Consider the following 23,569-nt stretch of genomic DNA (forward strand, 5'->3'; position numbering starts at 1 on the left):
AGTGGAAGAGCAACCTGTTTGCTCCTACTTGGAAAAGCTTCTTTCTAAAAATGTGGAACTGATGGAAAAGAACCTGATGGACTACATCGATCGGCAAATATGTAGACTCCAGGAGCACATAGATAATAAGATCGCTCTACTGGTGGACTTGCTGCAAAACGCCAAGTCCGTATCTCCTGGGATGCCTCTAAGACGTTTTGTCTCTGGAGAAACACTTTCAACTGGAGACCGATAAGCACTCAACGTATATAATACACTACAGATGTTTATTACATATTATTACAAAACCAAAACCCAAAAACCTTTATGGAAAGCAAGTATTTCATGCCCTTTCAAGTGTCATCATCTTATGTAAAGTTACCTCAGTGTTCATTTTTAATGCATTCGTTATTGTAAATCCAGTATTGTGCACTAAGAGTCAACATGATCGGGTCATAAGTTATTTTTGCTAGCAATATTTTTCATTCACACCAACATTTATATATACTTCTGTGTTGTTTAAGTGTTTAAATTTATAAGGATTTCTAATGAAGTTCATTACTTTGTACTGTATATGTGTGTAGTTGAAGTACTTTTATTTATACAAAGCTCTTATTTTACAGTTGTAGCATATGAAAAATAATGCTTAGAGTATTTGATATTTTTGCTTTTTATAGTTGGTTGTTCTTAGGAAATTGGAGACTTAAGACTTGGAAACTTTAATTCAGATCACCTATTTAGCTATGTATTGTTTATCTCAGCTAAATGATTAGATGTGTTGTTTGGCACGTGTAAAACTAGTTCACATCAGTGCTGTTAATATAATTTGTTCTGTCACACTGTAGCAGTAGATAGAGAAGCAAAACTCAGAGCTGGCCTCTTCCGTGTTAGGATTATTACCTTGGATTTGGTATTTGATATAAGATAACAGAGATAGTCTTCGTTATCTCAGTAAACTCAGAAGGTACGAGGAAGTCTGTCCTTTTTTGTGCTGGGACAGGTGGTTCTTTCCACAGCCCTTTTCTGGTGTGTTTATCGTGGGAAACGTTGAGGCTCTGCACTGAGGATTAAAGCATATAATCTTTAAGGAAATCACAGTTCTCTGTGGCCGCTTAATTTTCAGAAATTATAAATATTAAATATATTTTAACAGGTAATCTATTTGTATCTAAAAATAAATGCATTCACTCTGGAAACTACATAAGTATATAGAAAGATTTCCTTTTCAACTACTCTTTGCTTAAAATGTTTATTTTTTATGAAAAGGAATTATTTTATACTCATTTAATGTTTTTTAAATTGAGGGTTGATTTATATATGTTCCTTTTTATCACACTACAAAGTCGACACAGTATATGGAACACATTGTGACCGCAGTCACTTACAGATGTGTATGTCACTTTTTCTAGTTCTTTCTAATTTATTGAGGCATTCACAACATACATAGCTTTGTGATAGCATTTGTTTTGACACATAGGAGGAATTGGCTCCTTTGAAGCGAAAACCTTTGGTTATAATGGTTTTGTAGCTTCTGGTAGTTGTGGTCTGATCTTTGATATACTTAGTACCTCACTATGATTGTACCCACAATCATTACACTTAGAGTAAGGACCATGAATGAAAATAGATGCAGGCTGTTGAAAGGCTAACAATGAATTTCTTTCTGCACGTAGTTCGTGCTGAAACATTGAAATTGGGAAAGAAGGTCACATCATTTAAAAAGGTAATATTTGGCAATGTAAAATTTGACAAATTTATGATTTCCCCACACATTCTATGAGTTTATGTATTTGTTAATATTTAGAACAATGCCAACACAACATAGAGGAACTGTTATCAAATATTTGAATTAGCTTAGTGTCTGTTTAACATTCAGAGAAAATATACTTAAATGTATTTCTTTTTCAAATGGCTGACATAGTTAGCTTCCTCAGTGTGAGGTTAAAAACTTGTGAAATTCAAGCATCGCAGTCAAGAAGCTATGCAGGTTTGTTTAAAAATGGTTATCATTTCTCGTCTCTCTATCTGATGTACTGTGGTGGGTTGCTCTTGCAATCCGTCCTGAAGTACATCTTCAGTCTGTCCTGAAGTACAGTGCTAACAGTGATAGGATAATATCCATACACTTACAAGGAACCAGTTAATTATTCAAATTTACGCACCAAACACTAAGGCCAAAGATGAAGAAATTGAAGATTTTTACCAACTTCTGCAATCTGAAACTGATCAAACGTACAATCAAGATGCATTGATAATTACTGATGATTGCAACGCGAAAGTTAGAAACGAAGAAGAAGGATCCATATTTAGAAAATATTGCCTGGGTTTACAAAAACGATGCTAGAGATCGCATGATAGAATTTTGTAAGATCAACAACTTACTCATTGCAAATACATCAGAACATCACAAATGGCAACTATACACATGAACCTGGCTGGATGGAATACACAGGAATCAAATCAACTACATCTGTGCAAAGAGATGATGGAGAAGCTCAATATCGTCAGTCAGAACAAGGCCAGGGGTTTGCTGCAGAACAGACCATAATTGCTCATATGCAAGTTCAAGTTAAAGCTAAAGAAAATTAAAACAAGTCCTCGAGAGCCAAAGTACAATTTTGAGTATATCCCACCTGAATTTAGAGACCGTCTCAAGAATAGATTTGACAGAGGAACACTAATGACCAAAGACCAGATGAGTTATGGGATGACATCAGGGATATCATACGTGAAGAAAGCAAAAGGTCATTAAAAAGACAGGAAAGAAAAGAAAAGACCAAAATGGATGTCAGAAGAGACTCTGAAACTTTCTCTTGAACATAGAGTAGCTAAAGCGAACAGAAGAAATAAAGTAAAAAAGCTGAACAGAAGATTTCAAAGGGTGACTCAAGAAGACAAAATAAAGTATTAAAACGAAATGTGCAAAGACCTGGAGTGAGAAAACCAAAAGGGAAGGACACACTTAGCATTTCTTAAGCTGAAAGAACTGAAGAAAAAATTCAAGCCTCAAGATGCAATATTTAAAGATTCTAAGGGCAAAATAGAAACCCTGGTGGTGTAGTGGTTAAGAGCTATGGCTGCTAACCAAAATGTTTGCAGTTTGAATCCACCAGATGCTTCTTGGAAACCCTATGGGGCAGTTCTGCTCTGTCATATAGGGTAGCTATGAGTCGGAATCGACAGCAATGGGTTTCAGGTTTTATGGCAAAATATCGACTGATAACAGAAAGCATCAAAAGAAGGTGGGAGGAATGGACAGTCACTGTACCAAAAAGAATTGGTCGATTGTCATCCATTTTAGGAGGTAGCATATGATCAAGATCCGATGGTACTGAAGGAAGAAGTCTAAGCTACACTGAAGGCATTGTTGAAAAACAAGCCTCCAGGAATTGCCCGAACACCAATTCAGGTGTTTCAACAAATGGATGCAGTGCTGGAGGTGCTGACTCATCTACGCCAAAAAACTTGGAGATACCTGGCCAACTGACTGGACGAGATCCATTTTGTGTCCATTCCAAAGAAAGGTGATCCAACAAAATGCAGAAATTATCGAGCAATATCAATACTACACTCAAGGAACATTTCAATGAAGATAATTGAAAATGGTTAGAGCAATACATCAACAGGGAACTGCCAGAAATTTAAGCTGTATTCAGAAGAGGACGTGGAACAAGGGATATCATTGCTGATGTCAGATGGATCTTGCTGAAACCAGAGAATACCAGGAAGATGTTTACCTGTGTTTTATTGACTATGCAAAGGCATTAGACTGTGTGGATCATAACAAATTATGCAAAGAATGGGAATTCCAGAACACTTAATTGTACTCATGCAGAGCCTGTACGTAGACCAAAAGGCAGTTGTTTGAACAGAACGAGGGGATACTTCGTAGTTTAAAATCAGGAAAGGTGTGTGTATCAGGAAAGGTGAGGAGCCTAGGGGCACAGTGGTTAAGCGTTTGGCTGCTAATGAAAAGGTTGGCAGTTTGAAAACATTAGCCACTCCTTGGAAACCCTGTGGGGCAGTTCTACTTTGTCCTATAGGGTTGCTATGAATCGGAATTGAATCGATGGCAACAGGCTAGGGACTATATGAAGAAGAACACGGCATCAGGATTAGAGGAAGATTCTTTAACAGTCTGTGATATGCAGATGACACAACCTTGCTGAAAACGAAGAGGACGTGAAGCACTGATGAAGGTCAAAGACTACAGCCTTCAGTATGGATTACACCTCAACATAAAACAAAAATTCTCACAACTGGACCAATAAGCAACATCATGATAAATGAAGAAAAGATTGAAGTTGTCAAGGATTTCATTTTATTTGGATCCAGAGTCAACACTCATGGAAGCAGCAGTCAAGAAATCAAATGACGTGTTGCTTTGGGCAAATCCGTTGTAAACGACCTCTTTAAAGTGTTCAAAAGATGTCAGTCTGAGGACTAAGGTGTGCCTGACCCTAGCCATGATATTTTCAGTCTCCTCATATGCAGGGAAAAATGGACAATGAATAAGGAAGACTGAAGAAGATTTGATGCTTTTGAATTATGGTGTTGAATACACCATGGACTGTCAGAGAATGAATGAGTCTGTCTTGGCGGAAGTACAGCCAGAGTGTTCCTTGAAAGCAAGGATGGTGAGAATTCCTCTCACTTACTTTGGACACGTTATCAGGAGGGACCAACCAGCCTGTACAGAAGAACATCATGCTTGGTCAAGTAAGAGGGTCATCGAAAAAGAAGAAGACCCTTGAGATGGATTGACACAGTGGCTGCCACAACGAGCTCAAGCATAACAATGAGGATGACACAGGTCTGGGCGGTGTTTTGTTCTATTGTACATAGGGTCGCTGTGAGTTGGAACTGACTCGATGACACCTAACAACAACCCTATAATTATCAAACCTTCCCTGGTGGTAAGTGGAGTCCAGAGTTCTCGAGAACTAATCCAGAATGCTTCTCTCAGAATGTTTAAGTCGGAGAGTGACATGATCAGCTCTGTGCCTTGGAAAGAAATCAGAGTGGAGCTTTCCCCAAGATCCTACTTGCAGAACTTCTTGCTTTGGGTCCCAACAGAGTTTAGGTGCTGTGAATGTGGAATCATGTAACACCTGATTGCCTGACCCGTTAGGTCAGCTAGTCTAACACGGTGTACCTGGAGATAATCAGATTGGCCCCATCTGCCTCACCTGGGATCTGCTTAGAAATACAAATTCATGAGCTCCACTTCAGTATCCCTGAATCTGCTTCTCTTTGGCTTGGGCCCAGGAATCTGTGATTTAAAAAGCCTCTAGATGATTCTTAGGCGTATCAAATTTGAGAACTGCTCTCACAGAGAAGTCACTGAGGGAATAGCCTCAGGCTCAAGTTTACAACCCAGGGCAGGTTAGGGTGTGAACTTCGGTGCCTACAGAAGACACTTCTGAAGATTTGTGTTTAAATGAGAATATACGGGTCCTAGAAGAGAAGAAATGGAAAATAAGGCAGCTCTTTGAATTCCTGAGGAAATGGAATTCTTGAAACGTGAGTCAGATGATGAGTTATTTGGGAACATAGTCATTTTTACTGCAGACTTTCTCTAGAAGAAAAGAGGTTCTGTGGAAACTTTAATATTTTTACTTTTCCACCTTCCATCTGGATCCAGGCTGTGAGGCCGAGGACACCGGTGGCTGCAGAAGTGACTCTAGCAAGAGGGGTTTTTCACCGTGGTGTCAATTGCTTATATCGGCATTGCAATTTGCAAAGTGTTGGCACATCTGTTATTTAAAAACCTCTCAAAGACCAACTACCTCCACCACTGGGGCCTCTGCCAGCATCATTGTCAAACCACAGAACATTCGTTATCATCTCCTCACTTTGGAGACGTAACTGACGAGGCAGGTGAAGTGCTTTGCCAAGGCCTGTGACTAATAAACGATGAGGAGCCTGTTCCCTTGCCCATGAGACTGTATGTGGACCCCTCTTAATTAGAATTGGCTTCCTTCCTTATTTAATATCCAAGTATCTCTTCTTCCTCTGCCACCTTTCTGAAGGTAAAGCAAAACTTGGCATCTCCCCAGTTGTCCTTCCCTCACATCCCCACTTCCTCCTCCCTAAAGGGGGTCCCATGCCATGCATTGCAAAGGGCAGCACAGGAGTTTGGAGTTTTCGGCCCATTTTGTCAGGGTCTCTCCAAATGCCCCCAAAGGACATACTTCAAGGAGGCTTAGAGGAACACACAAGAGAGTATGAAAAGCCTGCATTGGCCTTCCGCCCTAGTCACTCACCAGCTGTGTAATTTCGGACAAATGATTTAACCTTTCCAGACCTCAGTTTTCTGGTCTGTAAAATGGAAATATCATGGCCTGCCTCATACTCTTGTGTGAGGTTTGTAACATTCTGAACATGAAGCACCTACCGCAGGCCTGGCACCCAGGCAGTGTCCAGTAAATGCTCCATATTAAATTCCCCCTCCCTCACTCGTCCCATGCTTTTATTCTCTCTTCCTCTCTCCCTACACAGCAAGAATCCTGTACGTGTTCCTAGTGGCTCTGCCATTCTAGGAAATTTGAAAGTTCCCTTGTGTTTCCTTGAGGGTCTCTGCCAACTTCATTGGTACAGAGCTGTGGTTCTCCAAGTGTGGTTCCCAGACTGTCAGTTTCACCAGGGAACTTGTTAGTGCAGGTTCTGAGGTCCCATCCACACCTACTGAATCAGGGACTCTGGGGGTGGGTCCAGCAATTGTGTTTAACAAGGCCCCCAGCTGTGTCACCGCTCACCCCAGTCTGAGGCCCCTGGTATAGAATAGAGTAAGGGGCAGGCTCTGGAGCCAGCTTGCTTGGACTCAGTTTCTTTCCCATTTCTATTAGTATGTGGCCCTGGGCATGTAAGGTGACTTTTCTGGCCTTAGGTTGTGTCTACCCCAGAGGGTTGTTGAGAGGATTAACTGGGGCAGCTCTGGAAAGCTCTGAGAGTGGCTGGAGTGTGGTACTTGTCCTCAGGCTTGGCTCATGCTGGGGTCACCTGGACACTTTTAAAAAACTCTTGTGGCTCTATAATTCTTCCAAAATACAAAGCTTAATATTAAAGAAAATACGGATGTCTGGGTATCAGTTGAAGAATTTTATGGCTGACTCAGCAAAAATCATCAGCAACCCAGGAGGAAAGCTGCTTCCGTGGAGCTGGGGATGGCAGGAGGCAGTCTCAGGTTTTCCAAATGTCTCTTCAGGCCATTGAGCTCAACCCAGAGACGTTCTGTTGGCTCTTTCTGCTCACTCTCTATACGAACAAAGTTCCCCTTCGGGACAATGTGCCATAATTATCTGGGGTCCAGTAGCTGGATGAGGGTGAATAAGAGTCCCCAGAAGGAGAAGAACTGAGAGAACCGCTCCGGCTTGGGAAGTTCAGCAGAGCTGAACACGGAAATACTCTGGGATCTGTGTAGATTGCCTCCTGGGTTGGAGACATACTGGATACTTTGCTGGACCAGAGTCGTGGCCAGGAGCCATGGAGGAGGCAAGAGTCCCACACATGCCCCAGACCTAGAGCAGTGGCATTGACAGAGCCCCTGAATAAGGCAGTGGGTCTTGCAGCCTCCCCCGAAGTTCCAGGCAGAGCTTGGTGAGTGCTTCCCTCCTTGGCTCCTGCGGACCAAAAGCACAGGATGGTGGGGTGGGAGAGGGGACACCAGACAGCCTGTCAAGGAAGTGCTGCAGAGGCTTTTTCAAGGTTGTATGGCCCACATTCCATCTTTGCATGGGACCCAGCTCGCATACAGAGGAGGGGCTGGGGAAGATGCCTGTCATGGAGGGAGTAAGGCATATTGCAGAATCCCTGAGCCAGAGTGAGCCTGGCCTCGGGACCAAGGGGGCTTTTGGACAGTAGCAGTTTGAGATGTTTCCTCTTAGTTGTGCTCTTGAGCTGAGCTAGAGCATGTGTCTATTTAAATGTAAAGCAATTAAACTTAAATGCAATTAATTAAAAATTCAGCTGGTCAGTTACTAGGCAAGTTTCCAGTGCTCAGAAACTCTGATGTGGCTCCTGGCTATCATGTTACACAGTGCAGACAGAGCATTTCCTGGGCTGCCCCATGGCTGGCTGGATGGGCCAACCCTCTGCCTCCCTCAGGACCTGCTCAGGCGCTGACCTGGGAGGGTATGCTCACGTGCCTCCTCCCCCTGACCCCCCATATTCTGTGTCCCTATATTTTTTATCCCTGTGCTGTGCCTCTATTGACCTCTGAATCTCCTTTGGCACCAGGATTTCCATCCAGGCTGTGACTTTGCCCCTGAGCAGACACTCGGCTGGAGCTGCGGAACCCAGGTTTTGCATCTGAGCCTTTCTTCGCTGACACCCCTACTTTAGACACAGGAGGAGCTCAGGTAAACATGCATTGTAATGAATTAACTGTGGATTTTGTTTGCCTGCTTTTCATGTGACTACAAATGGTTTCTTCTGTTAGCTTTACTCACTTCCTGCCCAGCTCAGCACCAAGTGGCATGTCACCTTGGATGAGTGAAGTTGTCCTGAGGAGCCAGGCTGTGGGCACCTCCCTGTGAACAGACCCCCTCACCTCCTGGCCCCATGGTGCCCCTGCTGACTTGATTGCTCTGTGATCATTCTGGGGGGGGTCATGCCTTAGGGCTTGTCTAAACTTAGTTTTCAGAAGCTTTTAATTTTTTCGTTGCTGGCCCGTGGTGCCATGCCCTCCCCTCCTGTAAATTATTCACATGCCCTCTTTTTATTGTTCAGAGAGTCCTTTTTATATTGCAATATAATATTGCAGCTAGGTGCCTCAAGTTCCAGTGTGGGTGAGACATACATTTAAATAAAGGAGATTTGTAACTAACAAAAAATACCAAAACAGGATTGTTTTCAGTGTTGCATATTTATACAAAAGTACTTAAGTATAATGTTTCTTAGTATATAATGGTAAATGTTAACGCTACAGAACTTGAATAATAAAACATTCTACTAAGAACGTGCCCAAGTCAGAGCCCCTCGTTTGTGTCACAGAAGCAAGGTGGGAGGGGGTCATACGCCGCATACATGCTGCACTCCTCACACAGCTGGAGGGTGGCAGAAGACGCAGCGGTGACAGACTTGGCCTGGCTGTCAACAGCTGAATTATTCTTCTTCAAGGGCCCAGCAGCACAGGTCTTTGCAGCTCTTAAGAAAAGACATACGTAGAGCATAAGATTAGAATTTTTTTTCTTTTTTTTTTTCTAAATCCACTTGTTACAATTGTCAGGGGTATCTGGGAAGTTTAGGGCTGGAGTCAGTCAAACATGTGACACCAGCCCTAGATTGAAGCTCCAGGCCCCTGCCCCAAGTTCCTATCTAATCCCTCCATCTCCTAACATTGTTACAAACGTAAAACCAGGTGCCAGCAAATAAGCAGCAGTGACTTGCAAGCATGGGCCACCCAGCTGGTTTCTGCAGGCCTGCGAGGTGTGACCGTACCCCCATCCATTGTCACCTGGACTCTGGGGTCTGCTGTCTAACTCACAGGCTCACTGGGAGCATGGCTGCTTCCAGCTACCACTCTCCCATCTCTGAAGCTTCCTCTCCCCAAACTTTATCTCTTGTCTGACCTGCACCCCTTGTCAGGTGTTCCCCAAGGATCTTCATACAGCTTAGCTTTCCTATACACCTAGAGGCCCACCTCACTGTCCCCAAGGCAACCAGCAATGAATGAGAGAGCCCCCGAGAACTCCCTGGCTCAGGCAAGAGATCAATTCAGCCTGTCATCTGAGGGAATACAAGGCAGAGGCTCACTCATTCTGTCTCCCCAGACTCTTCGGTCTACAGTGCCCAGGACAGGGGGGCTCAGCCCATGTGCTGAATTAAATGCTTAGTGATGTTGTTGTTGTGGGTTGATGCTGAGTCGATTCCGACTCAAGGTGACCTCATGTGTGCAGAGTAGAATGGCTCTGTAGGTTTTTCAAGGCTGTGACCTTTCGGGAAGCAGATCTCCAGGCTCCTCTGGGTGAGTTTGACCTACCAACCTTTTGGCTAGCAGTCCAGCGCTTAACTGTAACTGTTTATGCTACCTAGGGACTCCTCAAACCCTTGATAGGAAACTCAGTTTATTTAAAGGCATTTCAATAAGCAAAGCAGTGCTAACTCACAGAGCCACCAGGCTGAGAACATTCTCTTCCTGAGCTCACAATTTTAAGCTAGAACAGAAAAAAGCCAAGATTCTAACTACCTGCCTTTGCTTTTTCAAACCCAGTGCCATGCTTGACTTCACCCAGAGTGTGGTCACAGGGCAAGGAATGGGCTGCTCAAGCAGAGAGCAGCCAAGTGTCCCATTTGAGGGGTATTATTCACCATCACCCGCATGACTCACTTCCTTGCTCTGATCACTTTGAAGTAAAGACTGGTGACAACACCTGTCAGCATGAGTGCAGTAAGCAGTAAGCAGCTACCAATGATGATCGTGATCGTCGTCTTGCCGTCAAACATCTCACGCACACCTAGGCAGAGAAATGCAGGCAAGCAGTGAATGCAGCTTCCCTCCCCACAGCCACTAAAAACAAAAAAAAATCATTGCTATGGAGTCGATTCCAACTCACAGCGACCCCATGTGTGTCAGAGTAGATCTGTTCCATAGGGTTTTCAATGGCTGGTTTTTTCAAAGTAGTTCACCAGGCCTTTCTTCCAAGGTGCCTCTGTGTGGACTCAAACCTCTAGCCTTTTGGTTAGCAGCCAAGTGCATTATTCATTTGCAACACTCAGGGACTCCCACATCCACACCCACTCAGCAACCTCAATATACTTCTTTTGGTGGAGGAAGAATGAAGCCTAAACTATGATCCGTAAGTGTGTAACATGAGTGAACCTCCCTAGGGAGGCCTAAGCTGACCTAGGGGTGGGCAAAGAGTTTATCTGTGGGTAAGAAAGGACTGAAATACAAAATCCAGGGAGAAGGAAAACAGAGAAGATGCGGGAAGAACTCCTGTCTCTTTCAAATGCAGTCTCGTGCAGCTGGAAGGATAACCAGGCTTAGGCTTGAGCTGGCGGTTTCACCTACAAGCCCTGGCCTCCTGAAACGCATTCACGGCTGGAGCCAGGGAGTCAGCGCAGACCACTTGCTGTACAGGCGGCTTAAAACTCTCCCATGGCAATGAGTCAGCGAGTGACTATTCAAAATGTTGTACCCAAGATATTGGCAATATGCAAATCAATTTTGTAAGTGATACATGTTAGAGGGGAAAAAAAGCTTTCAGTTCTCCCACTGACAGCTAGGTCATACCACCTCAGGGTTTAAGGAGATTTGGGAGCTTCCAGACAAATCCCTTCCTCAGGCCGAGTCAGGGAGTCACCTGGCAGATCAAGCCTCCAGATGGCCCTTGTCCCTCATTCTGTCTTTACGGTGGGCCACAGGCCTTCCTCTGCCATTTTCCCTCCTAAATCCAAAATTCTTCCTGGGAATCTGATGTGTCTGGAATAAGCAGTTTGTGTAAACTCACATTGTGAAACTGGGGGAAAGTGGGCTAAATGAGAAGAACATACACTTGGACTGCTCAGCCCACTTACCCACGGTTACAATCAGCTGGGTGAAAGCCAACTGCAAAAAAACTGAAATAAAAACCAACTGTAGGGTGCGGGATATTTTGTCAGGAATTTCTCAGACTTGTAATTTAAGAAAGTTCTAATCAACCCCGTTAGGACTAATTTACCGTAAGATCCAAGGTTAAAGAGCTTGCTTTTAGAAATGTACTCTTCCAGCAAGAGCTAGGAGAATGGACAGCAACCATCCAGCTCCAACTTTTATACCAGACAGGACACAGGCTGTGTGACATCAGCTCTCTGGACGTCAGCGCTCTTTCATGGAGTTCTGAATTCTGTTCCGTGTTTGGATGTATTTTAGCTCCCATGGAAATATAAATACCAGTCTGAACCACTTAATTCTAATAAGTCTTGTTTCAGGTTTTATTTCTCCCACGGTAACTTTCAGGGTTTGACTGCTATCAAAAGCAGGTTTTAGATTTCAATTTAAAAAAATGAAAGGAAGAGACAGTAATGTGGGGAGGCTATTACCTTAAAAATACCCTTATATCTAAAAGTTCAGTTACAGAATACAGGTTAGACTTTACAATGAAATTTACAAAATGAAAACATATGTAGCCATTTAATAGGACTCTAGATATGTTTATGGACATTGGAAGATTTGCACACTTTATAGTTAAGATGGAGTCCTGGTGGACTGTGGTTAAAAGCTTGGCTACTAACCAAAAGGTCAGCAGTTTGAATCCACCAGCCGCTCCTTGGAAACCCCATGGGGCAGTTCTATTCTGTCCTGTATGGTCACTGCAAGTCGGAATTGACGGCAACAGGTATAGTTAAGATAAAAGGGCCACAAAAGATAAAGTTGAATAGCATACCTGTTCTAGCCAGGTTTGTATGATTATAAGGTACTCACACAAAGCCAAACTGATAAATAAGGAGACTTCCAGCACAGACAAGAAAGTGTGGACTTGCTTCTCTCTGCCTCTCCTTGCTAAGTACAACTATAACCCCTAGAAGTAACACAAGGAGAACTCTGAAAGTTGGAAAGAGGAAGGCAAACTGGTTAGGGACCCGAAGTCTGAATGAACAGCACATTGGCAGAATAGAATCCGGTTGATTCATTAACACTGAACTCATGGCCAAAGAAGAAGGATCAGTAGTTGGAAAATATGGCCTTGGTGACAGAAACAATGCCAGAGATCAAATGATAGAATTTTGCAAGACCAATGACTTCTTCGTTGCAAATACCTTCTTTCACCAACATAAACGGCGACTGTACACATGGACCTCGCCAGATGGAGCACACAGAAATCAAATTGACTACATCTGCGGAAAGAGACGATGGAAAAGCTCATCATCAGTCAGAACAAGGCCAGGGGCCAACTGTGGAACAGACCATCAATTGCTCCTATGCAAGTTCAAGCTGAAACTGAAGAAAATCAGAGCAAGTCTACGAGAGCCAAAATATGACCTTGAGTATATCCCACCTGAATTTAGAGACCATCTGAAGAATAGATTTGACACATTGAACACTAGTGACCGAAGACCAGATGAGTTGTGGAATGACATCAAGGATATCATACATGAAGAAAGCAAGAGGTCATTGAAAAGACAGGAAAGAAAGAAGAGACCAAGATGGATGTCAGAGGGGACTCTGAAACTTGCTCTCAAACGTCAAGCAGCTAAAGCAAACGGAAGAATCGATCAAGTAAAAGAACTGAACAGAAGATTTCAAAGGGCGGCTCCAGAAGACAAAGTAAAGTACTATAATGACATGCAAAGAGCTGGAGATGGAAAACCAAAAGGGAAGAACACGCTCGGCGTTTCTCAAGCTGAAAGAACTGAAGAAAAAATTCAAGCCTCGAGTTGCAATAGTGAAGGATTCCATGGGGAAAATATTAAATGATGCAGGAAGCATCAAAAGAAGATAGAAGGAATACACAGAGTCATTATACCAAAAAGAATTAGTCGATATTCAACCATTTCAAGAGGTGGCATATGATCAGGAACCGATGGTACTGAAGGAAGAAGTCTAAGCTGCTCTGAAGGCATTGGTGAAAAACAAGGCTCCAGGAACTGATGGAATATCAATTGCGATGTTTCAACAAACAGATGCAGTGCTGGAGGTGCTCACTCGTCTATGCCAAGAAATATGGAAGACAGCTTCCTGGCCAACTGACTGGAAGAGATCCATATTTATACCTATTCCCAAGGAAGGTGATCCAACCGAATGTGGAAATTATAGAACAATATCATTAATATCACACGCAAGCAAAATTCTGCTGAAGATCATTCAAAAGCGGCTGCAGCAGTATATTGACAGGGAACTGCCAGAAATTCAGGCCAGTTTCAGAAGAGGATGTGGAACCAGGGATATCATTGCTGATATCAGATGGATCCTGGCTGAAAGCAGAGAATACCAGAAAGATGTTTACCTGTGTTTTATTGACTATGCAAAGGCATTTGACTGTGTGGATCATAACAAACTATGGATAACATTGTGAAGAATGGGAATTCCAGAACACTTAATTGTGCTCATGAGGAACCTTTACACAGATCAAGAGGCGGTTGTTCAGACAGAACAAGGGGATACTGATTGGTTTAAAGTCAGGAAAGGTTGTATTCTTTCACCATACCTATTCAATCTGTATGCTGAGCAAATAATATGAGAAGCTGGATTGTACGAAGAAGAACGGGGCATCAGGATTGGAGGAAGACTCATTAACAACCTGTGTTATGCAGATAACACAACCTTGCTTGCTGAAAGTGAAGAGGACTTGAAGCACTTACTAATGAAGATCAAAGACCACAGCCTTCAGTATGGATTACACCTCAGCATAAAGAAAACAAAAATCCTCACAACTGGACCAATAAGCAACATCATGATAAGTGGAGAAAAGACTGAAGTTGTCAAGGATTTCATTTTACTTGGATCCACAATCAACAGCCATGGAAGCAGCAGTCAAGAAATCAAAAGACGCACTGCACTGGGTAAACCTGCTGCAAAGGACCTCTTCAAAGTGTTGAAGAGCAAAGATGTCACCTTGAAGACTAAGGTGCGCCTGACCCAAGCCATGGTATTTTCAATCACATCATATGCATGTGAAAGCTGCACAAGGAATAAGGAAGACCGAAGAAGAGTTAACGCCTTTGAATTGTGGTGTTGGCAAAGAATATTGAATATACCGTGGACTGCCAAAAGAACGAACAAATCTGTCTTAGAATAAGTACAGCCAGAATGCTCCTTAGAGGCAAGGATGGCGAGACTGTGTCTTACATACTTTGGACATGTTGTCAGGAGGGATCAGTCCCTGGAGAAGGACATCATGCTTGGCAGAGTACAGGGTCAGTGGAAAAGAGGAAGACCCTCAAGGACGTGGATTGACACAGTGGCTGCAACAATGAGCTCAAGCATAACAACGATTGTAAAGATGGCTCAGGACCGGGCAGTGTTTCGTTCTGTTGTGCATAGGGTTGCTATGAGTTGGAACCGACTGGACAGCACCTAACAACAACAACAGGGCCAACAGTACTATAACTCATGCCTGAACCAAGCCTATGTAACACATGTATTGTCTCCGTATGAAGGCACATGTCAGCCTTCTTACACTTAGGAACACTAGACAGCACTTCAGCACTACACTTGGGGGCCACTTTAAACGGTGCAATCACCAACAACATGGCACTAAATAGACCACGAAATGGACACTTGTTTATATCCTGAGAGCTGAAACAAGAAGGCTGGTGGTATAGTGGTTAAGAACTACGGCTGCTAACCAAAAGGTTGGCAGTTTGAATTCACCAGACGCTCCCTGAAAACCCTACGGGGTGGTTCTCCTCTGTCCTACAGGGTCACTATGAGTCAGAATCAACTCAGTGGCAATGGGTTTTTGTTTTTTTTTAGCAGCTCAGAGATCAGCAAAACTGTTGGAAGGAGTATGGGAAGCAGGGCCTTCTCAGTTCAAAGGGTGGCTATGATCAGAATCGACTCAGTGGCAACGAGTTTGTTTTGTCTTTTAGGAGAATTTGCAGATACTGAATCCATTAGTAATGAGGATAGCCTGTATATGAAAACCCAGGGCCGTCGAGGAGATTCCGACTCATAGCGACCCTATAGGACAGAGTACAGGAGCATTTAAAAAATCTGGAATGAGAATGAACTAATAAAGCAAAGCAGAGGGTCTCAAAGTACATGCATCAGCTTATACATAATGCTTAGATGGGTGAGTGGGATTTTGTTGTTGTTGTTAGGTGCTGTTGAGTCAGTCCCTATAGGACAGAGGAGAACTGCCCCATAGTTTCCAAAGATCAGCTGGTAGATTTGAACTGCTGCCCTTTTGGTTAGCAGCCAGCTCTTAACCACTATACCACCAGGACTCCTTGAATGGGAGTAGGTGGTTTAATTTTGTTAATTGTCTTTACTTTCTTGGTTTTTCTCTAAAACAAATATTGCTGTGTATGTTATTTATGAGTAAAAGCTGCAGGTTTAAGTTGTTTATGAGTAAAAATTAAAAGACTCTCATTGTAAGGGCATCAGTCATCGACCAAGGATAAAAAAGCACGAGTGTTCCTTTAGGAGTGGAGGGGATTATTAATTATAAATCAGTTTCTATTACAAAGTCTATGTTTCTTTTTTTTTGGTATAAACTTAGTTAAAACTTCTTTTTAAAAACCATCTTTCTTCATTCCTCAAATACTGTCTGCTCCTTTTGGAATTTTACAGGAGAAATCATTAATACTTTTCTTACCAAGCATTCTAAGTGGAAGAAACCAATTACTGGTGGCTGACTCTGTGTGTGGGTCCCGGTGGTGCAGTGGTTAAGCGTTTCACTGCTAACCAAAATGCTGGCAGTTCAAATCCACCAGCTGCTCTTCGGAGGCCCTATGGGGCAGCATCAACTTGACAGCAACAGGTTTGGTTTTTGGATTTTACTTGGTGCAGAGCTAAAAACCATTCAGACTGGCTGTGTGCCTGTGTAGGCATCACCTGCAGGGGGTGGAGCCCCACTACTGGGGTGTGCAGACTTTCCTCCAGGGCTTTGAACCGGTTAGTTCTGGTTCAAATCCCTGCTAAGAATTTGCAGTTCTAGTAAGGTCTCAGGTGATGCTAATAACCGCTGGTTAGGGGCTAATTCTGAGAGCAGTGCCTCTCAATATTTATTATACGTAAGAATCACCTGAGGATCTTGTTAAATGTAGATTCATTCAGTGTATCTGGGGTGGAAATGCAAATTCTTAGCAGGGGTCCAAACCGGATCCAAGCCCTGGTTGGAATCTTGGACTTTTTGGTTTGCAGCCAAGCACCTCAATGAGAACCACCATTAAAGAGTAGGAAGGCAGAAACCAAAAGTATCAGAATCTTTTCCCACTCTCCTAAATAGAGACTTTGTTTTCCTAATGAGGATGGATGAACCCTCAAGCCATATTGGGGGGCCCATGGGTTCAGAATTCAGCGGCTTCTGCAGGTGGCCGTAACCACTACAACGACGACGATAATGGCTGACAGGCTATAGATGACTACGTGTCTGGAACTGGCTCCTACAGATATTTAATCTTCACAGAGACCCTAAGAGGGAGGCAACATTGTTGCTACCCCCACTTTATTAATGGAGGCAATAACGAATGGGGAAATACCAGGGAGGCTGAAAGCTTGCCCAACGTCACACAGCTAAGAAGAAAAAGGACCAGGAATTGAGCAGTTAGTCTGATTCCAGAAGCAAGCTTTAAACCACAAAACTCCCCCAACCCAACCCACTGCCGTCGGGTTCATTCCAGCTCATAGAGACCCTACAGGATAGGGTAGAACTGCCCCATAGGGTTTCCAAGGCTGTAATCTCTGTGGAAGCAGACTGTCCCATCTTTCTCCCATGGAGTGGTGTGGGTTCAAACCAGTGACCTTTCCGTTAGCAGCTGAGTGCTTGAACCACTGTGCCGCCAGGCTCCTGACCACGAAACTAGTGGTCTTAAAACTTTGTGTGCGTTAGGCTCAGCTGAGGAGCTTTCAAAATTCCTCACGCCCAGACGGCATCCCATACCAATTAGATGGCAATCCCCTGAGTAGGAGCCAAGCTCGAGAACATGCTCCGCGCTCCAGCAGCTCTCAGGGCTGCGCCAAGCTCGAGAACATGCCCCACACTCCAGCAGCTCTCAGGGCTGCGCGAGAACTGCCTGTCGGTCCTCTCAGCAACCCTCGGGGACTGCTGCTAGCTGCCGTGGCGTCTGCTCCAACGCCTGGCAACCCCATACACGATGCAACAAAGCTCTGCCTGATCCTTCGCCATCCCCATAATAGGTTTCAGATCAGACCATTGTGATCCATAAGGTTTTTGTTGGCTGATGTTTGGGCACAGGCTCATCAGACCTTTCGACTTTTCTTCGTAGTCTGTCTTAGTGTGAAGTTCCACTGAAACCTGGTCAGCATCATAGCAATACGCAAGCCTCCACTGACAAACCATCTCACAGACCAGAAAACTGAAGTTAAGAAAGGTTAAATGACTTGTCCAAAGTCACCCAGCAGGTAAGTGACTAAGGTGGAAGGACACTTCAGGTTGGTTGAACCCTTGTGGATTTTTTTTTTTAAGTCATCTTAGAAGTATGTCTTCTGAGGATATCTGGAGAGACTTTGTCAAAATGAGCAGGAAATTACAATCCTGGGGTGCCCTGTCCAATGCCAGCCACAGATTACAATCAGGGATGAGGAGGCAGTGATGTGAGGAAAGAAAAGTGCAACTGGGGAGATGCTAAGGTTTGCTTTACCTACAGTGGGGTGCGAATGACACAGCGACTCCTAAAAGACTGGGGTGGGGCCCGTGAATTTGCATTTCTAACAGGTTCTTTCTGGTTTGACCCCTGCTGAGAATTTACATTTCTGCCCCAGATATACTGAATCAGTATCTACATTTTAACAAGATCCCTGGGTAATATGTATACATGAGAATCACCTGGGGATCTTGTTAAAATGTAGATGCTGATTCAGTACGCCTGGCATGGAAAAGCAAATTCTTAGCAGGGGGTAGAACCGGAATGAATTGGTTCAAAGCCCTGAGTTCTAACAATCTCCCAGCTGAGGCAGATACAGCTGATCAGATGCCTTGGGTTCAGATGGACTGTGTTAAAGCTCAAAGCAGAGGCTCTCCAAGATTCAGCCTGTTTGATAGTAACTCTGAGATCTTTCGCAGTGCCTACTCAGGAACCATTCCTCCCTCTGGTCTGTCTCACTAAAACTGGGTTGGGGCTGTAGAACCTTCATTTCTAACAAGCTCCGCAGGTGATTCTGACAAACAAGGTTGTCTGGGGAGCACACGGTGAGAACTGCCTCCTCTCTAACCACTGCCTGACATGTGTCCTGTGCTTTAGTCCATCTGAGCTGGTTCTCATCTCCTTAAAAAGAACCTTCAGTATTGTTTTCTCCATGCTGCCTTTGTCCACGAGCTTCCTACTTCCAGCTAGGGACGGGAGGGACCCAAGAAGGATTTCTGAAGGGAGCATCGGGCTGGGCTTTGAACAATGGGTACGATTTGGAAAGGCAGAGATGGGAGTCAGCGAGGAGGAACCTCCTGCGGGAGGCAACAGCCCAAGATGCCACAGGGGTAAGAAAGGACAGGCTGGTGCTTTGGAAAACCATCTGGTAGTTCCTCAAACTATTAAACATAGAGTTAGATATGACTCAGCAATTCTACTCCCAGATACACTGTATAAAAAAAAAAAATTTTTTTTTACCCAAGAAAAATGTAAACATATATACTGTATCTACACATGAACTTGTACACAGATGTTTACAGAAGCGTTATTCACAACAGCCACAGGTGGAAACCACCCAATGTCTATCCTCAGATGAACGGATAAACAAGGTGTGGTATACCTGTACAATGAAATACTATTCACTATAAAAAGCAATGAAGTACAGATACACGTGACAGCATGGATGAGCCTTGAAAATAGGCTAAGTCAGACAGAAAATGGCAAATATTGCGCAATTCCACTTACATGAAATACTTAGAATAGACAAATTCATAGTGACAGAAAGTAGATTAGAGGTTACTAGGGGTTTGCTGGGGGAGGCACAGGAGGATGGACAATAGCTCAAGGGTACAGGGGTTTCTATTGGAGGTGATGAAATTGTTTCAGCATTTACTGGTGAAGGTTGCACGTATCTGTGAACATACCCAAAACTACTGAATTGTACCCTTTAAATGCGTGTGCCTCTGAGGGCACATTTAACTACCCAGCATCCAGAGTTGTGTGTGGAGAAAAGTGATTAAAAATAAAAAAAGACTTCATAGAGATTTTGTAAACGCTGTGGTTCACTTCTCCTGTTTCAACAAACGCAAGAAATATTGTCTGAGTACTAATAATTTTAATCAAGCAATTATATAAATATGTCAGAAAATCAGTATCTGTGAATTAAGAATTTCATGTATACGGATTACACATACACACAAAGCATGTGTACATATGTGTATATGAAATCTATATATATGATTATTACCCTGAAAAATTTAAGAAACAGAAGATCAGAATTAGAGTTCATCTGAATAATTTCTAGTATATATGTGTACACACATATAATTGTGATATTAAATCTACTTTAGCCATTTTATAAAATATAGTTTATGCATACTATTTACAATTATAGTGAGGTATTTTGTAAATCAAAGCACAAATCACAACTACCTGAAGCTGCAGGACTGTTAACTAAGGGGTACAGTCATAAGTGAGACAGGTCTCTTCTGAATGCTGTAGGAAATGCTGCCTCATGGCTTCATATGTTATGAATAAATTAGGAAGGGCCCAACAAAAGTGACGATACCAGTCGTCATGTCACGGAGCTTAGAGTGTTTCATAGAGTACAACACCTTTGCAAGATGACTGAAATGAACAAACGTAAAAGTTAGCTCTCATCTGAAAAAACTAAGTTCTCCAAAATATTTTTACACCCCTTTTCATAAAATAAACATTTTAAACAAATATTAGGCGAAAAAAGGTCTATAACTTAATACAAGTGTTTTCAGAATAGATGCATTTATTTTCTAGATGCAAATATATTACCTTTTAAAACATATACAGTAGTTGTAACTTCTGAAATTTAAGTCAGCCTGAGAGAACTGCAATCTCCTTCATGTGCATGCCTAGACCCTCACCCTTTCATACTTTAAACATACCTGTCCCAACATAAAGGAGAGACTTCCTTATACTTTCTGAGTGTACTGTGATAACCAAGACTATCTCTGCTATCTTACATCAAACACCAAATCCAAGGTAAAATAACCCTAACAAGGAAGACGCCAGCTCTGAGTTTTGCTCTTTTACCTACTGCTACAATGTGATGGAACAAATTACATTAACAGCACCGATGTGAACTAGCTTTACACATGCCAGACATTGCATCTACTCATTTCTCTGAGATAAACAATACAGAACGTACGTTGGTGATCTGAATTAAAGGCTCTAAGTCTTAAGTCTCCAATTTCCTAAGAACAACCAACTAGAAAAAGCAAAAATATCAGATACCGTAAGCATTCTTTTACATACTCATAAAACTATGAAGTCTTTGTATAAATAAAACATACTCCAGTCACATACATATACAGTACAAACTAATGAACAGCAATCAAAATCCTGAAAAATTTTCAACATTCAAACACAGACGTTTATATAAATTTCTTGCAAGAATGAAAAATATTGCTAGCAAAAATAAGTTATGACCCGAGCATGCTGACTCTTAGTGTACAATACTGGATTTACAGTACCGAGTGCAGTAAAAATGAACACTGAGGTCAGTTAAGATGATGATCCTTCAAAGGACATTAAATACTTGCCACTTGCCTTCCATAAACCTTTCTGGGTTTTGGCTTTGGTGTGCATATATGTAATAAATATCTGTAGTCTAGTATGTATATATGGGGAGCACTTATCTTTCTCCATTTGAAAGTCTTTCTCCAGAACCATATTGTCTTAGAGGGATCCCAGGAGATAGAGAGTTGGCATTTTGCACTGAGTCCACCAGTAGAGCGATCTTATTATCTATGTGCTCCTGGAGTCTACATATTCGCTGATCAACATAGTCCATCAGGTTCTTTTCCATCAATTCCATATTTTTAGAAAGAATCTTTTCCAAGTAAGAGCAAACAGGTTGTTCTTCCACTCTAAAAGTAAATAAATAATAAAGTAAAACAATTATACCTAACATAAAAAACAATCCAAGTATGCAAGCAATGAACATATGTTACTGATCCTTTGTCTAATCACACAACAGGCAATCACAACCCCAAATGCCCAAACACATTCTTATTAATTTAATTCTATAAACGTTTAAGTATACAATTCAAACGGGAATAAAAAAATGAAGATCATAGAATTTCTACCCTCAAAGAACAAGTCTTTAGAAAGGACCTTTTTGGTTTTGCTCTCCAGATCAAAATTGATCTTGCCCATTTTTTTTAAGGCCTCCACATAGACTTTCCAAGTACTCCCTCAAGCAACCTGCAATTTAAACAGTTTTGTCTTCTTCCATCCAACGTCACTAAAATACTGGAAAATTCTTTTCTAACCTGTCTAATATGAAAACACCTAGAATTTAAGTGGAATGAACAGTAAATATTAGAAAATAAGAAAGTACACTGGTTTCCAAAACAAAGTTCACACTGTACTCTAGAACAGCGATTCCTAGAGCGTGGTCTGTAGAACCCTGGGGTCTCCATGACTCTTTCAGATTTCCAAGAGGTTAAAACCATTTTTGTTAAGAAAAAAAAAAAAAAAAATCCATTGCTGTCGAGTCCAACTCATAGGACAGAGAGCTGCCTCACAGGGTTTCCAAGTATGTAACTCTTTACGGAATCAGACTACCAAGGAGTGGCAGGTGGGTTTGGAACCCACGACCTTAGAGCTAGCAGCCAAGCACTTCAACCACTGCCCCACCAGGGCTCCTATTTTGTAAGAATACTAAGATGCTATTTCACCTTTTCACCTTCATTCTCTCACAAGTGTTCGGTGGCGCTTTCCTGAGACTCAGCAACGTCCGATGGCATCACTCAGACACTAATAGAATGTGTGGTAGGATATTCTTGTGTGGGCATGAATTTTCATTTCTCTGGGATAAATGGCCAGGAATACGATTGCCTGGTTGTATGGTAAGTACATGCTTAGTCTTTTGAGAGTTTTTTCATCATAGATGGGTGGTAGACTTTTCCAAATGCATTTTCTGTGTTAATTTATATAATCATATGGATTATATTAATTTTTGAAAACAAGCAGTCTTGCATACCTGGAATAAATCCTACTTGGTCATGGGATGTAATTCTTTTGATACATTGAAGGAAGTAATTTGCTAGTATTTTATTATGTACTCTTGCATTTAATCCATGAGATACCAGCCTGTAATTTCCTTTTTTGTACTGTCTTTGTCTAGTTTTGGTATCAGGGTAATACTGGTCTGGTAAAATGAGTTCTACTTTTGGAAGAGATTGGGCAAAAAAACTGGTGGCGTCTCTTCTTTCAATGTGTGATAGGGCTTTCCGGGGAAATCATCCAGGCTTGAATACTTCCTGGGACCCTTGTAATGACAACTTCTTAAATGGTTATAGAACTATTCAGGTTATATGTCATCTTAGTTGAGCTGCGGTCATTTGCATTTTTATAAGAATTGGTCCCTTTCCTCTAAGTTGTCAAATATATGATTGTCTGCAATACTGAATTCCATTATTCTCCTTTCAAAGGCTGTAGGAGTTGGTAGTGATATCCCCTATTATACTCCTGATGTTGGTGATTTGTGTCTTTTTTTTTTTATCTTTGTCGGTCCTGCTAGAGGTTTATCAATTTTATGTTTTTTCAACCAGCTTTTGTTCCATTGATTTTCTGTTTTCAATTTCATTGATTTCTGCTCTTTATCATTCCCTTCCTTCTGCTTGTTCTGGGTTTATTTTGTTCCTTTTCTAGTTTCTTAAGGTAGGTACTTAAGATTACTGGTTTGAAGTCTTTTCCATTTTTCTAATGTATGCATTTAGTGTGAAAAACTTCCCTCTCAGCACTACTTTAGCTGTACAGCACTAATTTTGACATTAAAATTTTTTTTTCTTCATTCAGTTCTATGTATTTTTCG

General features: G+C 42.3%; 3 protein-coding genes across 7 annotated transcripts in view; 1 reads left to right on the top strand and 2 right to left on the bottom strand.

Annotated features, from left to right (window-relative positions):
- Positions 1-18,014, top strand: part of LOC100658996 (ATPase PAAT-like) — a 41,430-nt gene extending 23,416 nt beyond the window's left edge. The window contains exons 6-8 of one of the 5 annotated variants that reach the window (XR_010318045.1): positions 1-8,339; positions 16,196-16,385; positions 17,854-18,013. Coding sequence is in view for 1 of the 5 variants with exons in the window: in XM_003419666.4 (XP_003419714.2) it covers positions 1-235 (235 nt within the window). In the remaining 4 variants the exon portion in view is untranslated. Of the gene's footprint in view, positions 8,885-16,195; positions 16,386-17,853 lie in introns of those variants that run through there. The other 4 variants (XR_010318047.1, XR_010318044.1, XR_010318046.1 and 1 more) reach the window with 4 other exon arrangements.
- FAM24A (family with sequence similarity 24 member A) lies at positions 8,827-20,291 on the bottom strand. The gene is made up of 3 exons (XM_064269898.1): positions 20,282-20,291; positions 10,310-10,436; positions 8,827-9,126 (listed from the first exon to the last, which is right to left on the bottom strand). Exons 1-3 carry the CDS (start codon positions 20,289-20,291, stop codon positions 8,949-8,951), a joined length of 315 nt encoding a protein of 104 aa, XP_064125968.1. The 3' UTR covers positions 8,827-8,948.
- LOC100657576 (ATPase PAAT-like) overlaps positions 13,650-23,569 on the bottom strand; it is a 22,674-nt gene continuing 12,754 nt past the window's right edge. Inside the window, exon 6 of the mRNA XM_003419661.4 lies at positions 13,650-21,617. Coding sequence (XP_003419709.1) covers positions 21,383-21,617 — 235 coding nt within the window. The 3' untranslated portion in view covers positions 13,650-21,382. The remainder of the gene's footprint in view (positions 21,618-23,569) is intronic.

Source organism: Loxodonta africana, chromosome 16, assembly GCF_030014295.1.
Source record: "Loxodonta africana isolate mLoxAfr1 chromosome 16, mLoxAfr1.hap2, whole genome shotgun sequence".
Taxonomy (NCBI): Eukaryota; Metazoa; Chordata; class Mammalia; order Proboscidea; family Elephantidae; genus Loxodonta; species Loxodonta africana.